The sequence below is a fragment of the Puma concolor genome, chromosome C1 (assembly GCF_028749965.1).
Source record: "Puma concolor isolate L17-30 chromosome C1, mPumCon1.1.hap2, whole genome shotgun sequence".
Classification (NCBI taxonomy): Eukaryota; Metazoa; Chordata; class Mammalia; order Carnivora; family Felidae; genus Puma; species Puma concolor.
Window position 1 is genome coordinate 59,060,160 of NC_141674.1, and position 18,213 is coordinate 59,078,372.

Here is an 18,213-nt window from a genome sequence, read left to right on the forward strand (position 1 = left end):
ATGGCTGTGGATGCCAGAATACAAAAGATGAGATGTGAAACAAAGACTTTTTTACCTTTATAACTGCACCGAGAGATGGTTTTTCTTACATTTTAGAGCTTGCCCTGAACTTAAAACATTACCAGATACCATGCACATATTATTTAAATGAAAGGATTCTAAATGAGAACTTAAGAAAACTTACTAATTAAAAGTTACTGAGTGTTATAAAGTCACAGTTTTACAAAGAATTCAAGAAGCACACTATGGAGTGCTATTTTACCACATGAAATGAAGTGTGGGATGTTGTTGATAGGAAACATTCAATTTGGGTATTCTCAATTAAAAAAAGTCACAAGAATTTCGAGTATCCATGGCTATAACTGATCATAGCTTTGGAATGTTTTAAACCAAGAACTCCTAAATATAACGTGATGTTACAGAAAGATAAGTGAATATAAAGAATTTACAATGCATAATCAAATGTAACAAGACTGATTTGCTTAAAAATAAACATTAACTCAGAGCTTAAAAATTCTAATTTATTTCTCACAAATGCCACTTGATGCTTGATTCACAGCTTTATTTACATTTGTCTACAGCATCATTTCTTCATGAAATGAACTAGTACAGCTTAGTTAAACCAAATGAAATCATAATCATCTGAATTGTCTGTAAACTATCAGCTAAATTTATAACCTTGCATTTGCTTAGTACAGCCAAAGTTTCAAATACAGAAAGCACAAGAATAAACCAATGGTAACATGTAGACTCTAGAAGATCATCTGGGCAAATTTAGAAGGTGGACTTTCAAGAAGTCTGAGGCACAATACAAGAGAGTAAAAGTTCTTGTGCAACCTACAGTAAACGCAGCAAAGAAAATTAAGACATAAAAAAACAAGGGGAAGTTCATTGTAAAAATATTATCAAAATACTTCTACCTAAGATATTTTGCTTTCATCTTTAGATCAGCTGAAGAGAAAAATCACTCATTTTAAAGTAAAAAACAAATAATTTTGTTTGGTCTGTCTACTAGATAACCTTAAAACTTTAAAATTTTTAATTGCAGTAGACAATAATTTAAAATTAAGGAAAACAAAAACAAAATGTGGGTACTGATCCCCATGACAAAAAGTCCCCAAGCACAATTTGTCGATTTCCCTTAACATACTTACCTTGCATTGTCACTGAAGATACTGTTAAGAGAAGAAACCTTTTTGTTTTTAAACCAGAGGACAAAATGTAGCTCAAGTGACCAGATTTTGAGAAATAAAACGAACTCTGTATTTTAAGCCATAAGTAATTTCAAGTGAATAGGAACAATAAGTATTTCTGCATGTCATGCAGAAATAAGCATTTGTTACTCAGAAGAAAATTTTATGCAGTGTTTGAACATCTCAAGGCAAATAAATGTTCATTTAAATTCACAATCTCTCTGCTGATCTTTCACCCAAAGAAATATACTTCAATTTGTTCCTCATTAACTACGACTTAACTTTATCGATACTACCATATGTGATAACTGGGTTTTTAAAAGATATCACATGAAGCTTCTTAAAACATTAAGATAAAAACATTTTGAAACGGATGTTTTTCTCATCAATATCAGTAAAGAGAGGAACCTGTTTGACATTTTTGCTCAAAATTATTGTCAGGAAAGGGAAAATGAATAACACCCCTTTCCTTCTGAAATTCACAAGATTTTTTTTCTTCATTAAATGTGGTGGTACAAAAAAGTAAAACTGGATAAAAGAGAGACAAAGATTCTAAGGCACCCTCAGCATAGGGAATTTCAAAATGAGAAAGTTTCCAGTTGGCTGTTTTCAACTAGTTTTACTTTTTGTGATAGGAATCCCTTTGACATAGATTCATAGGAACAGGTTGACTCCTTTTCCCAATTAACATAAACAGATTGTTTCCAACTACTTTACCACAGTCTTGCCTCCATGCCCAAAGTTCAGGCAAGCCTAGGTTATCCTGTCTTCAGTCAATAGTTCATATTCCGAAATGAAAAAACAAGAGTTCAAATTAGGAAACAAGTACTCTGTCACAGCTGAAATGGTTTTAAATGAAATAGTTGTAAATAATGAATGATAAATAGAGTATCTATTTTAGGACATTATGGCTTAAAATACTATTTACTTTTAATTTCACAAATAAACACAGCTGTATTGTTGTGAAAAGCAATGAAAGGCATGCACCTCTACTAGCAGTTTTAGCACTTCTGACCAAATAAGACACCAACTCCTTAAAAAATATGCTTCATGCACTGTACTGTTTTTTTTTTTTTTTAGATGTAAATTTTAATACATTATTTCTTTTTTGAACTTGAACGGGAACCAGAATGGGATGATCCAGAAGATGACCTGTGGTGCCTGTAAGACATAATGGAGAAAGCAGATAATCTAGTAAGCTAGAGCTGTTATCAGCATTCATTCATAAGACTGTGAGAATATAAAAAATAAAACCTCATTATGCTGACAGAAAGAATAATTAAAATATAAGATACAAACTTATACACATAAAATTAACTAGTGTTCAGACGTTGGATGTGAGCCCAGTAATAGCATAACCGTAATTTAAAATTCTCTATATTTTACAAGTATCTTCTCTTTTCAAGATATAGCCACCTCTCAATTATTTAAGATAATGAAGGAAAGCCTTGCAAAAATGTGTAAAATTACAGATAATATATAACAAAGGCATATAAACTTGGTAATGGAAGTGTGACTAAAATCAATCCCTGTGATACACTATATAGTGTGGTAAGTCTATATGTAAAACAAATACAGCAAGGCTTCTGTGTATGAGACTATATATTCATAAATAATTACGTTTTGGAAATCTAGGTCACACAAGATGATTGTACAATTAGTTATAGGGTTATATTCATGCAGCTAATATGAATAAGTCAATATATCAACCTGGGTAAAGTAGTGGTGTTCCGAGGGGTTGGCCCTGGGCTCAGGGTTGTTTAGTGTTTTCACCAATCACCTGGCTTATGGAATAGAGAACATGTTCATTAAGTTTAGATGACAACAAACTAGGGGGATTATATGTGGCTAAGATAAAAATTTGCAGAGTGGTAAGAAAGCAACAGAATGAGTTTCACTCAAGTACAGAGTAATTGTCTTACAAAAGAACAAACGCACATAAACAACACTAGTTGTGTGTAACCTTAATATCTAAACTTCAAAATGTGGAGAATTAATAATTCTGTACAAGAAGGAATCATGAGGTAATCCTACCGCTGAACCCAGCAATAATGAGACTACTTAATCCTTATTTTCACAAGTTGAAAGGATATGGAAAATTGGCAAAGATTACAAAAAGAAATCATTAAAAGTGCCTACATAATTAGATACTGAGAATGTAGAGAAAGTTAAAAACTGAGTAATTAGCCTGTTGCAAAAATGGCGGACAGATGACATCTGCACTCTACAAATTTTAAAGATGTCAATACCGATAAAGTGATCTAGTAAAGGTCTTTCTCTTAAAAAAAAGGTAGAACAGATGTGGACTGCCAAGATGAAAAATGTATTAGCTACAAGAACAACTTCCTTATGTCTTTAAAAGGGCATAAAACAATAATTTGCCGTGGAAACGCATTTATACATATTTGAGAATAGATTTCCAATGATCTGAAAAGGTTAATTTTTTTTACTAGAGGCCCCAGATTTCTATTTATATTTAATGGAAAATCAAAATCATAAATACGTTTAAAAGTTAACTTCTAAATTACTTCAACATACAGCCTCTGAATTATAATCTTAAAAGACAGAAATAACCGAGAGTTGGCTATAATAATCATATGCAAAAATAAAAATTTAAACAATAAAATGATCAGATAGTGGAAGAGTGGTTTGATCTACAACTTTTCTAAGCAACCTGATCAAAGCACACACGATAAACAAAGTAATAAATGTTTTGAAGTTCAAAGTTGAAAAGTGTAATTTAAAATTGGAACAAAGGAGATAATGAAAATCTAATCCTTGACTAGAAAGTTTAATCTATTAAACACACTTAAGAACACCCATTCTTATTTCTACAGAAACCCAAACCTTTCGGGTGACCGTGATCTTGTTCGTCTTTTTTTGCGATCACCAGGTGAAGAAGATCTAGAACGACTTCTCTTTCTGTTCCTCTCAGGAGAAGATGATGAACTTGAATAAGATCTTTTTCGTGGGGAAGAAGAGCCCCTGTGGGACCTGGAGCTGGATCTTCATTGATTGAGAAACAAATCAAACATTTCATTAAAAGAAGAAATGAGGCAGATCGTTCAGCTAACAGCTCCAAAAATAAACAAATAGGATTTATAACTGAAAATTTTATAAGAAGGAATACTTACTGCATACTCAACAGAAGACTTCTGGTTCAATCACGAAAACAATTCTACTAAGTACAATTACTTTAACATCATTTTTTTTTTTTAACATTCTAAGTGTTTATCACTTATAACTAAAGCAGAATTTTTTTAACTTGAGGCTATCATTTTAAAGTATACATAAATAGCAAAACCAAAAGGTAATTGCATTTGCATGACTTTATGACTAGAAAACACATTCTCCCATTTGGGAAAAAAATATGTAGGTTATATACAAATTCCCGAGGAAAATAAACATTACAATTCCTTGTGGAATTATGCAACTTATTAAGTTGCTCTAGAAAAGGCAAGGATAGGGGACAGAAATGAGAAAACAGTATTCAATTGCCAAATAATCAAAAAAATAAAATAAAATGAGTAACTTTAAAACTTTGATTTATATTAACAATATTTTTATGAAGAAATACTATTCATGAAGTATGAAGTGTTGACATTCACATGTTTCAGGTAGAAGTAAATGTGCAAATGTTTAAATGCAAATTTTTTTCTTCGTTTACATATTTTGGTTGAAGGAATTTAGCTCAAACTTCCCAAAAAATTCACCTTTGGGCTTAAAATAAAATCAGAAAGCCCAAAAGGAGAATTCTTTGGAAAGTTATAAGCAATGAAAAAAATGTTTGGGAAGAATATGAAGGCTGTTCTGTAAATCTTAATTCTAGTACTTCCCAAATGGAACTAGGACTTAAAGATCTTCACCTAAGAAGCACTCAAATAAAAGTACTAACACAATGATACTACACAATAACAATAAACTCATTTGCTCTCCATTTTGTACTGGCTTAATACAAGTTTGCATATCATTCTTCCTTTAATGTTAAATTGCAGTTGTGCCCTAATGCTACAGATTTGGCTCTATTAAATAGCATTTTGACCAAAAGAACTACCATTATGATTCAGGGTAAATTTCCACAGAAGTGGAATTTTAGTCATGTTCTTATTCTTGTTAGATGCTTTAAATAATAAATCAAAACTTAAAAAAAAGGCAGCATATTTTTACTAAGTTTAAAAAAACACTTTTAAGGAAGTAGACTAGTGTCTCATTTGCTTCTTCACAAACTGCTTCCCTCTACCGGTCAAACTAAATGCAACCTGAAGTTAACAGTAACAATTACCTAAGACCACATCCTACCTGACTAACCAACCATACTTCCTTATTTAGTCTGTAGAATTCAAGAGGAGTGCTTGTTCTAGACATAGTGTTTGTGTAAAATTTTATATTTATAATTTTTATAATAGTGTTAATATTACAAAAAAATAGAAATGGGTACAAGACATTCCAGAAACTTTATCTGATATAAATGACAAAATAGTTTCTGCAAATATTGAAACAACTGCCCTACAAAACAATCTGTTTTGAGGCAAGGTTAATTTTCTTCCTTTCAAAAACACAGTGAACTTTTTCTCTGCATATCTGTAATTTTATTTGAATTACTGCAAACATAACTTTACTAGAGATCTGGTGATAAGACTCTGCTCCATCTTCCTATTTCATCACATTTTAGCTAGTACAAAAATAACAAACCTTGCATAATGCAAAATAGCAGCCTTAATTCAATCATGGGAATGTCTTGGCACACTGCTGGCAATGGAAACATCTCATGGTGAGAAAATTAAGCCGAGGCAAGTGCATTAGTTTCTAATGCTAAAATAAAATTGACAAGTAGAAGCAAAATAAGAGGAAAAAAAGCAGCAACGCCTTCTGCAGCCTTAAATATTTTTTCTCTCTGCTTTACAGAGAGATGCTACCTCATTCACCTTGATTTCGACCCACGAGATCTCGAACGTTCTCTGGAACTGGAACGAGATCTTGACTGCGAACTGGAAGAGCTTCTTGAACGGGACCTGGAACAACATGGAAGGATTTTTTTTTCCAGGACCACTTAAATGAACTTTGTGATATGAACACTGAAAGAAAAATGTATATTAGAGTTCATTTTCATATAAAAGGACAACTATTTGAGATACACATTTTCAGAACAAAATATTTTAAGGTAATATTAAATACTTATGCCAAAACTTAAGCTAACATTTAAAAAGAAAACCAACTATCACTTCCCAAGTTTGACTAAATTGCTCTAAAAATCACTCAAAATTGTACAAATAAAAACACTAAGCATTATCTCACTTCATTAACATTGAATACTTTCTGTTCACAATTTTTAAAGCAACCTAGGACTTACACATCCAGGAATTTTGAATGCTGCTGTTTATAATTTAACTTCTCTGATACATCTCTATCAATTTCCCTTAGAAAATTCCTTGTTTCCTCAGTCTCTAGCTAGTATGATACTCTAAGTATGATGACATGTATATGTTTAACTGTTTTTCTATATACTCAAAGGTTAAAGAATTAAAGAGAAAATACATTAACAATCCTGTCTTAGGTAATTATATTACCTTTAATTTACCCCTTAAAATAATACTTTGTAGAAAAAGATTACTATTGACATCTTAAAATTACTATCTTTATAATTACTTTTGTAAGCTTTCAGGCTTTATAGTGCTCAAATAAAAACTTATCTAATTTTTCTTTTCTAGAGAATGGGTATGCATGTGCACTCAAGCGGGGGATGGTGCAGGATGGGGGCGGGGGGGGGGCAGGGAGATGGGGGAGGGGGAGATAAGGGAGGAGGGAGGGGGAGGGAGGGGGGGAGAGAGAGAGAATGAATGAATGAATGAGAATGAGAATATCTTAAGCAGGCTCTAAGCTAAGTGTAGAGCCCAACGCCGGGCTGGATCCCACAACCCTGGGATTATGACCTGAGCCAAAATCAAGAGTCAGACATTCAGCGGACTAAGACACACAGGTGTCCCCCAAATTATCTGTCAAGTGCTCAATTAGCTAATATTTTGACCCTTAAAAACCATTAAAATCCACTGCCCATGATTTCACTGGATCATGAACAGGAATTGTTCATGGGAACATTGTTTACACAAAGATACTGCTTTTACTCACTTGAATTTTCATTGTTAACTACACAACCAGGTAATATTAAAATTTTACGTTACTAACAAAATAATATTCAAGTACAACACCAACTAAATCTTCTTTTTCCTGGACATCTCAAAATAATGAGCATTAAGCCAATATAACTAATATGGCTGAATCGGCTCCTTCATTCGGAATACCTCTATTAAATCATTAAAATATTGTATAGCAAGCAATGATTTAATTAGGTCTAAAAAATTTCTACACTAGCCTTTAACATCATTAGTAAAAATATAAATCTTAAATTTACTTACAAATTTCTAAATGTAAACTTCCTATTTAATCAAGTAGCACTATATATAATAATTTAAATGAATTTTTTAAAATACTATTTTAATAAAAAGCATGGTGATAAAAATGGACCAAGGGAAATTTCATATTAAAACTCTGCATTTCTGAAAATACTGGACAATAACTTCATGGCACTAAGAAAAAATTATTTTATAAAAGTTGACTTGAATGAAATCTCAAATAAAAAGGAAAGCTTATTCAGTCAAGAAAAACAAAATTTATAAATAAAGAAGTTAGATACTGACATTTTGACTGGTGTTACCCTTGACCTGTACCCGTTTACCTGGACCTAGACCTTGAACTTGAGGGGGAGGATGAGCGTGATGAAGATCGTGAATGTGAAGATCGAGACTTTGAGCGACTTCGTCTGTTAGATTTCTTTTTATTACTATCTTCTTCTTCACTGGCATCAAGATTATACTTTGAGAGATCAGCATCATCTTCATCCTCATCCTAACAAAAATTCAGTCAATTATTTAGACATTTGGATATTAATGCCATCTACGAGGAATGATAAACAGTCCTGTGTATTGGACACCTCCATATGGATATGTGATGTCATCAACATCTCAGCAAATCCTCAATCCTAAAAATCTGCCTACTATATTCCTCATCTCAACTAAACAGACTGGTTATTTCAGACATTCCAAAGAAGTAATCCTAGAAATCACACTTATTTCCTCTTTTTCTGTCACAATGTATTACCAGGTAAGCAGTCAAAAATTTTCAATTTTAACCCCTTTACTATGTAGTACAGTATAACCTTTAGGTGGTCTTCCTAACTCTAGAAATCCATTCTGCTTCCCCTACATCTCAACATACTGACAGTCACCCCCCTGAACCAGGTCAGATAAACATACCTCATTTGTTTCTTACAAGCTTTAAAAATTGTTCCACGCTGATTTTTTTAGTTGCATTTGAGGGCCTCTTATGATCAGACCTCAAAGTGTGTACCCTCAATCTGGATCTATACATAAGGCCATAAAACTTTACACTTTGGACTCAGAGAATAAATACCACCTGATGGTGGTGCCCCTTACCATTCTCCCCTCTGCTCTAACCACACTGGCTTATGTATGATTTTTTTTAACATTGCTGGTTTGTTTCCTATTAAGTGACCTCTATTTACGTTCTCTGCCTGAAAGTGTTCTGACCACAGCTCTTGTAGCCAGCAACTAATATCATTCTATCATTCAAATCTCAGCTCAAATTTCACCTCCTCAAAAATCCTCCATCCACTGAAACCAAAGTAGCTCTTCTCATGATCCGTTACCATGTGTCTTTATAACATAATTGCTTTCTAAATTATCTTGTTCATTTATGTCTTTCCCCTCTAGAATTTAAGTTCCATTAAAAGAAGGGTGGCTCTTAGTTATTACTCTATCTCCAGAGCTAGAATAGTGTTTGACAGAGTGGACGCTCAAAACCCTTGTGAGAACTAATGAATACACAGAACATAATCTTCACTATGGGACAAAGATCGTCAAAAGGATTCATGTTATAACATAGCTCCAAAAAGACTAAGAACAAATAAGACAAGGAAATCATTTACCTCATCTAATTTATATTTAGAAAGATCTTCATCCTCATCCTCTTCTTCTCCCTCAGATTCTTTATCTTCAACTTCCTTTAAAATAGATGCAGGACCAACTGCCTTCCCCCTGTATTTTTTCTTTTTACGTCCAAACTAGAGAAAAAAAATTCATGATATTGCTGTCAGCTGAAAATATTTAAAATCACTATTTTTTCCTAAGAAATTACTTTTATATGTTTCGGTCAATATGTATTTTTTTAAGTTAATTTTAACAACAATTATATGTTTAAGTCAATTATGACTTAAAAAATGGTAAGCTGCTTTAGAAGAATCAAAGTACACTTATAAAAAATAAGATACATTTAGTATTATTCCTTCTCAGTTAAAATATTTTTGAACAGGTTTTCTAATTTGTATTCAACCTGCACACTAATGTATAGCTTACCTCATCATATTCACCATCAGATTCTTCTCTTTCTATATATTCAACATTTTCTCTTTCATTAAAACCACCACCATAACCTAAAAGGGGAGGGGGCATAAACTATTATCCTAGGACAATTCATTAAAATAACGAAAATATATATATCCAACAACATCACCTCCAAGCAACAGAGAAAAAGAAAAATCTCATCAATGACATTTGCCTATCTAATAAATTACTAGTTTAAAAAAAGCGTATTAAAAAACATCACTACAGAAAACAGTGTCAAAGTTAGATACCTTAGCTGAAAAAGCCCTATTGCTACACTTCTAGTTCTTCTCATTCTCAATTTCAAAATGTCCTGTATTACTTAACTTATGCATGGAATACGTGGGTGGAAAACATTTATTCATATCTCTGCCATAACCAAGTTCTTCTTCTGTAGTTCATCATAATTCTTCCGGGAAGAGTGTGCTAAGAACACAGACTCAAAATTTCACAGATTACCCATTGCAGATAGTCTGAAATCTTTTGATGTATTGAAATTTTGCTGGGCTAAAATGTAGCTAGGGCTTGGAATATTCCTAATTATACAAATACAATGACATAATAAAGGACATCTAAATTGGTTTTAATACAATTGTTTTTAATGTATTGTTAAAAGTCACTCAGGTTCTCTGAATTAACCAGTAAACTTTTATTTTTTTAATTTTTTTTAATGTTTATTTTTGAGACAGAGACAGAACATGAACGGGGGAGGGTCAGAGAGGGAGGGAGACACAGAATCTGAAACAGGCTCCAGGCTCTGAGCAGTCAGCACAGAGCCCAACGCAGGGCTTGAACTCACAGACTGCGAGATCATGACCTGAGCCAAAGTCGGACGCTTAACCGACTGAGCCACCCAGGCGCCCCAACCAGTAAACTTTTAAAGTGAAAATATTCTATTAAAAAATAATCAAGTTCAGCAAACCACTATTCTTTCATGTCACAACCAACATCTACAATTAGGTGAGATTTTTCACATAAGCTTAAGAGAAGGTGAAATTAATTTTAGAAAGTGAGGGAATTTTGAACTAAATCTCCCACTGAAAAAATAGAGAGGTATGTGGGCAAAAGCAACATAATCTAACTATTGCACATACTGCAGAGCAGTACCAGCACATAAAATCAGTGTTTCTGGGATTTAAGGATTTCATGAACCAGCAAAATGCTAAATACATTTATAAACAAAAAAGTATTCTTAAAGAATTTAGGATGTATGACTTTAAATTTACTAATCACAGGCATTTAAAAAATGATCACTTACCCTATTATCTTTTTCTGACAGTCACAAATAGAAAGTACATTAACTGTCTGAACAAAATAATGTAATAAATTTAACTTTAAAAAAACATCACATTAATCTTGTTTTCAATATACTTTGTACCAGCGAAAACTGCAATGTGTCGGTATTTATCTCTCAAATAATTGCAATATGACTCCTTGCCTCCTCCTCCTACCTTATTTCAGAGACCATATGGATTTTAATTGTAATATACAAGAATTTTCTTTTGTTTCTGTAAGGATGACATACGAATGAGAAATGTATTAAACACAGTTACAACTTTCTTTAGTAAAATCTTGGCTCCAGTTTTTCAGAAATCAAATATAAAAAACCAAAAACAAGTACAAATGGGTATACGCTGAACCTCAAGAAAACAGCTCACACATTTAACGCTAATTATAGATTACAAACTCTGTGGAAAGTTATTACATCAACATGTCCTGAGATTAAGATATGAAATTTTAAGAGATAACTAATGATAAAGATCTAATAAGCATCCAAATACTTAAAAGTAGGAGAAAAACTTAAAAAAAAAATCCACAGGATCTAGATGGAAAATAATTCACATGGGGAAAAAAAAAAGCAAAGTGAACAAATATAATGCAACAGCATGATTGTCCTTAGGCCAGTAGTACAGAAAAATGCCTGAATAAATTAGACTGTTAATATGTGGAACATGTGAAAATATTAAAACAACCCTACTTAACACCAACAGACTTTTAAGAGTTCTCTGTTCACATTTAGTAATCTATACTTGAAAAATGATACAGCAAATAAATTATGGCAAGATTTAGACGTTAACTGTTACACATAATTTTGCATAGGTACGTAAGGACAATTACTTTAAAATAAATATCAAAGCAAACATAAAGCTATTCTCATCTCATACGGGCTACAGAAAAAAAAAACCTAGTAATTTAACAAGGACGTTGCTAACATATAACTATTCAAAAACTAGGAGAATAGGTGCGCTTGGGTGGCTCAGTTGGTTAAGTGTCCAATTCCTGATTTCGGCTCAAGTCAGGATCTCACGGTTCAGTTCATGGGTTTGAGCCCTGCCTGGAGCTCCACGCTCACAGCATGGAGCCTGCTTAGGATTCTCTTTCCCTCTCTCTCTGCCCCTCCCCCACTTGTGCACATGATCTCTCTCAAAATAAACATTAAAAAAAAAAGAATTGTACAAAATTATTTGTACAATTATTTAATGTGATAATGCAAAGTCAGCAATCTTTCAGTAGTGCATCAAGTTTTCTTTTATTCACAAACTATCCCACGCTTAGGAAATGTTCTCCAGAACCCTGGACTTCCTTACTAAAAATAGTAGAGACACTAGAGAACAATGCTATAGGTTATTTCACAACTTCAACTGCGACCAGCAAAAACAACTGGTTATAGCCAGGGAAGTGGGAATGGCTCAAGACAACAGAATCACAGAAAGAAAAAAAAAAAGAATGAGTAAAGAAAAAGTGAGAAGGTATTAAACTTTGAGGACTTTAGTTGTTACACTACTGCTCTTACAATAGTGCAACTTTAAAGGAGAAATCACAAAATAGGTCAGAGAATATGAGTAGATAAAAGGCTTTTTGGAAATACAATTAAAAAAACTTAAAGATTCTGGACTTTATCCTAAAAACAAAAGTTTTATTTATTTTTATTTTAGAGAGTGAGCAAGCAAGCAGGGGAGAAGGACAGAGGGAGAGACAGACAATCTTAAGCAGGGCCCACGCTCAGCATAGAGCCTGATGTGGAGCCAGATGCCAGGACCCTGGGATCATTACCTAAAATGAAATTAAGAGCTGAACACTCAACCGACTAAGCCTCCCAGGCACCCGAAAACTGTTTTAAACATATGGAGCTTTTAGTTTGGAAAACAAAATATCTCTGGCTGCAACTGGGCAGGAGGGGAGTATGTACAGACAGAAACTAAGACAAGATATAGTGGTATCCTTATCTAGGGTAGTCATTGAAAAGAATTTTGAGGGGAGTAGAGGAGAGATAAGGAGTTACTAAGAAGGACATTTATGTTTCTGTCTTATGCAACAAGCATATGGTGCGTGGTACTAATCATGAGAAAGAGATCACTAGAAGAGGGCCAGGTCCTGGGGGAAACTCATGAGTTCGGTTTGGATATAATAAGTTTGACATTTACTTGGTGATGTTGAATAGACAGCTGGATATATGGGTCAAAGAAGTCTCAGCTGAAGACACACATTTGGGTATCATGGTGTGCTGAAGTCACTTAAAGTTAGGACTTAGAAAGAAAACTGAGGGACTGGGTCTTGAAGAACCCCAACATTCTGTGGTCAGGTAGAAAGGGATGGCCCTAAAAAGGACACAAAATAAACTATCAGAAAAAAAATGAAAAAAAACATAAGATATATACCTTAAGAGGTGAATGAAAGAAAGGAAACTCTTATCAGAAGGCCTCAATCTGTCCAATAAGTACAAAGGTTTAGAATGAGAAGAGTAGGGTGGATTTGAGGATTACAAAAGGAAAAATATCTAGGACATTAAGGTTATAATGCTCTCACATGTGACAGTATCATAAAAAATTAAAATTAAAAAAAGAACGAGGGGAAGAAAACAAGAATTTGCTAAAGTCTAGAAGGGCCAAGTCCAGATGATTCTTTTTTTTTTTTTTTTTAATTTTTTTTTTTTTCAACATTTATTTATTTTTTGGGACAGAGAGAGACAGAGCATGAACGGGGGAGGGGCAGAGAGAGAGGGAGACACAGAATCGGAAACAGGCTCCAGGCTCTGAGCCATCAGCCCAGAGCCCAACGCGGGGCTCGAACTCACGGACCGCGAGATCGTGACCTGGCTGAAGTCGGACGCTCAACCGACTGCGCCACCCAGGCGCCCCTCCAGATGATTCTTAAAGGGCTAGTGAGTCTTCCCTCTGCCCTTATTAATGTTCACTATTTGTTAGCACAGAGCTCTCTAATGCTATACTCTGTAAACTGTGATACTGTTAAACAGAAAATGACTTTGTGTATGGCAGAAAAAACATTAAGGTAAAAAAACCTAAGGGCAGAACAGACAGAATCCTCAATTACTGTACTCTTGTAAAAGAAGGTGACAGAACTAATTCAAATTTTATTTCTTTTAAGATCACTTAGGGGCACCTGGGTAGCTCAGTGTGTTAAGCATCTGACTCTTGATTTGGCACAGGTTATGATCTCCTGGTTCATGAGATTGAGTACCAGATTGGGCTCTGTGCTGGCAGCATGGAGACTGCTTGGGATTCTTTCTCTTTCTCAAAATAAATAAACATTAAAAAAATTAAAGTCATTTCGTTAGAATGTGATTGAATTTTACCTGTTCTTTCTTCTAACTTAGCATACTTTGGAGTATTACACATGTTACACTCTGATCTTCTGGCCCAATTCACGTTACTGCACCTTTGGAAGGGAAAAATACCAAATTAGTAGACTATAACACCAGAAAGAGTTAATTTCTAGACAGTTTAGAATTTTAAAATAAAAACTAGGATAAAACCACTACCATAAAGAAATATTTATTAAGGATAATGTAAACAAAGAAAATGTACTAGTGCACATTTTCTAAGAGAAAATATGGATTCCAACAAAAGACAACTATTTAAGCAGAAGCAAAAGCTAAACAGTATGAAGAGTGCCTTTGTCATTTTTGAAAAATAGGAGACAAATTATATATACACAGATTTTGATGTCTTAGAGGGAAAAATCACCTTTTAAATTAAAGGTTTTACTAATTTCTCAGTCTCCAAATTTACCTCAAAAGACAGCAAAGTTATTTATACCTTCTAAATAACGTCAAAAAATTTTTTTTCTTTTCAGGAATCAGTTCAAGCACTAAATTTCACAGCATACCAAATCCAGTGACCTAATCTGTTGACAAAAAATTTTCCAGTACAATTTTAATCCATATAGGATCAGAAATTTATGTATGGCCCTCTTCTGATTCAGTCCTTTTTTATATATTTGATTCATCTGCACAACAGAAAAGATGGAAGTTGGAAAAAATATCTATACAGAACTTGAAAATCATATTAAGAATGCCTAATTACAGATATTTATGACACACAACTTATGATTCTAAAATTACTCTGTAAACAGGCAAAATGAATTTTAAGTGTATTTCACATTAATGATAGAAGCTAAAAGTTTTCATATTTTTTAATAGAAAGAAGTAGGCTTTGATGATTTTAAATAGCCCTTCATCCTTTTTTTTGAAATGCAAGCTTACCTTAAGCATTCATTTACTGGTATACATAATCCATCATAGTATAAACTAATACTACCATTAAAAAAAATAGAATTTTTAAAAGTTCTTTATACTTCTATACAGACTAAACTTCTATACTTCAGCTACAGACTAAACAGTACACAGATCTTTGACTTAGAAGGTTTCCTCAAGTTTGTCAATGTGACAAAGAATCGGAAATATTAACAAGTAGTGGCTAGATATGTTATTATGGAAGAAAAAGTGGATAATTTAAAACACCTACGTTTTGCACTGCCAGTCATTAGCACTAAAAAGGCCCCGGCTCTTTTCTGCAAGTGTCTTTCCTATTTCAGTACCCCCAGCTTTCATCATCTTAGCCTCAGTTGTTTTCTCTGAAAATAGGAAAATGATACATGATTAATCTGGGGAAATTTTAAAAATGATCTGTATACAGTCTTAAAAGAAGCTTCCTTAAATGCTTACCCCGACCACATCTATTACAGCTGGTTCTTCTAGCAAAGTTTACATTTCCACATCTGAAAATAAAGTAAAAGATATTTAGAAAGAGATTTAAAACTGAAGAATTTTTATAATTCTTTATACACAACTTTTTAATGATTCCTTACTATACACCTACATCCAGAACTTCTCTGACACCATCTCAGTCATGTTAATGTCAATGTTAACTACGAAAAAAAAATCATCACAATTTAGGTGGAAAAAATAAAAGATAAATATAAAATTTAAGTCAAAAGTCCAGGATAAGAAACTCCAATCTTTCACTATCTAGTTACGTGATCCTAGTAAGTCGCTTAAGATTTCTGTTTCAGTGTTCTATTAGCACATATGATCGATGACAACAAAATCCCCTTGGCAAAGCTGAAGTGAGATATCCACTTTAGCAATTACTGAGGAGGCACCACAGAGTTAGAAACAAAACCAAAACAACTTCAACGTAATTCCTAGTATAGAAAATAAGGAAATACATACAAAAATGTGTTAAGTATGATAAGAAATACATAATCCTAAGGATGGACCAGTGGGGAGAATATAGCTTCATGGGTCTTGATAAAATGCTCTTTTTACAAGCAGAAGATAGAATGGTAAGGAAAGATGATAGGTTATATGGACTAAAAACATACACACGTTCAATAACTATAAGGAAATGGGAGTTGTGTAGGGGCATTTACCAAACCTCTGAAACCTAGTTGAAAAAAGTAACAAGCACAACCAATAAACCCAACATATGGAGTAACACAGTGTCACTTTATGTTTATATTCAGCAAACTTAAGTAAACAAAAAACTTATCAAGTTCATTTACATGGTCTTGATAGTGCATCTGCATATTGGTAAAACCATGTTAAATGCTGAGTGATATACAAAGTTTAAATTTAAAAAAACTGATTACTTTTCTTTGAAAATACATATCTGAATATACACATTGTAGAAATACTCTATTCATCTTTGTAACTGAGTTGAATGCACTTAGACACCTACTTCAAATATTTGTGTATGCTGTCATTACTGACACTGTCAAAGGTAAATCATTGTACAAGTAATCAATCAGTAACATTAAAATCAGAAGTTGTGCTATACCTTTTGAATGGTTTCAATAGTATTTACCACTGAGCAATGGTATTCATAGCATATGAACTGGTCCCATTCAATACTGTCAGATACACCTGATCCTTCAGATCATCCTAATCTTTATGCAAATAGGCGATCAACTTGTTATGAAATAAACACAATATTTCATTTAAACTACTTACAAGGTGGTCAGAAGTCAAATACCGAGGAAATGTGGACTTAATCTCCGTTACGGACATTAGATGATTTAATTCTCTTAAACTAAAACCAATAGCTACCAATTAAGAGTATCTGCTGTATTTCATTGCTCTACACACTATGCTATCCTATATTCATTGAAAGGGAGCTATTCTATATCATTTTTTTTTTTTTAGTAGAGTTAAATAACCTACTTAAAGTTACATATCTGTAAGCAAGGGAACTGGAATTAAACCCACATTTGTTTGCTTCAAAGTTTCTCTGTGAATTTTTATCTTTGGCTAGCCTAAGGACAAGAAATCTGAGACTTTTATTTGAACGTGAGTTGTGCGTTCAATTTTTGGACAACTACTTTCCATGTATTTCCAAACAGGTACATGTATTTGAGCACCCTCCGAAATAATCTAGCAATTTAATAGAGCACACAGACTTCAGCAGCAATGTCAAAAGGCTGAGCCACTAAACACGTGCTTCTCTGCTGCAGGCATCTCCAGGCAAGCAGAAACACAGGCCTCCTGCCTTTCGGCTCTAAGCAGGCGAAACGTTCGATTCTCGTGGGGAAATTAAAGATTACTAGAGAAAAAAGTCAGAATCTCCTAAATCCAAGAAGGGTAGCGTTTAGGGGCAGGTATAAACAGTATGGGAGAAAACGGAAATTAAAAAGCAAACAAACAAAAAAACAAAAAAACACAACAAGGCGAATTATGAAAAAACGAAAAACGAGTTCGAGAAAGCAGCTTCCCGCGAACAAAAGTAAAGTTCTGCAGGAAAAAGTCACGTGGGGCAGATCCAATAGCAAGCTGGCCACGACTCTGTAGATTTCCTTATCGCTGAAACCTGGCCGAGGCGGGGGTGGGGTGTGGGAGCAAAAGGTAGGCCATCTCGCTCTCGAAAAAGAGGGGCTGTCTTGGAGAGTTAATGTCGAGGAAACTTGGGAGACATTCTCAAAACAAAGGCTCCCGAAATACCTCATCGAGAAGAGGCTGGAGCCTCCTTCCCGCCTGGGAGCCGGCGGTTCGCCTTCTCAACCCGGCCTGAGGTACTGGAGACCATAAAAACGGAAAACGCCGAAACAACCCGAGAAAGCCTCCACCGTTAAACCCTGCCCCAATTCGGGACCCTTCATGAACTCACTTTTTGTCAGGGCAAATCCAGTCACCGTCACTCACTCGGAAATTCTTAGTCGACATCTTGGACGCCGCCACCACAGCCACCCGCAGCTACGTCTTCGCAGGAGGAAGCGGGCAGGGGACTTTCGGCACTCCGGGGCTGTCTCCAAGACGCCTGATTCTGACG

The 18,213-nt window shown here is 34.1% G+C and overlaps 1 protein-coding gene across 3 annotated transcripts; it reads right to left on the reverse strand.

Moving 5' to 3' along the window:
• Positions 1–500: 500 nt before the first annotated feature.
• Positions 501–18,204, reverse strand: ZRANB2 (zinc finger RANBP2-type containing 2). Of its 3 annotated transcripts, none has more exons than XR_015254797.1 (11): positions 18,052–18,204; positions 15,615–15,667; positions 15,415–15,523; positions 14,244–14,326; positions 9,623–9,699; positions 9,196–9,330; positions 7,927–8,096; positions 6,119–6,205; positions 4,041–4,199; positions 2,904–2,973; positions 501–2,354 (listed from the first exon to the last, which is right to left on the reverse strand). XR_015254797.1 is itself a non-coding variant. In XM_025934060.2 (11 exons), the coding sequence occupies exons 1-10, from the start codon at positions 18,105–18,107 to the stop codon at positions 2,944–2,946; spliced, it is 963 nt and encodes a 320-aa protein (XP_025789845.1). In that variant the 5' UTR covers positions 18,108–18,204; the 3' UTR covers positions 501–2,354; positions 2,904–2,943. The 3 variants fall into 3 exon arrangements, 2 of the variants coding, with proteins under 2 accessions (XP_025789845.1, XP_025789837.1); XM_025934060.2 differs by having other exon boundaries at positions 2,904–2,977; XM_025934052.2 differs by lacking the exon at positions 2,904–2,973.
• Positions 18,205–18,213: the final 9 nt, after the last annotated feature.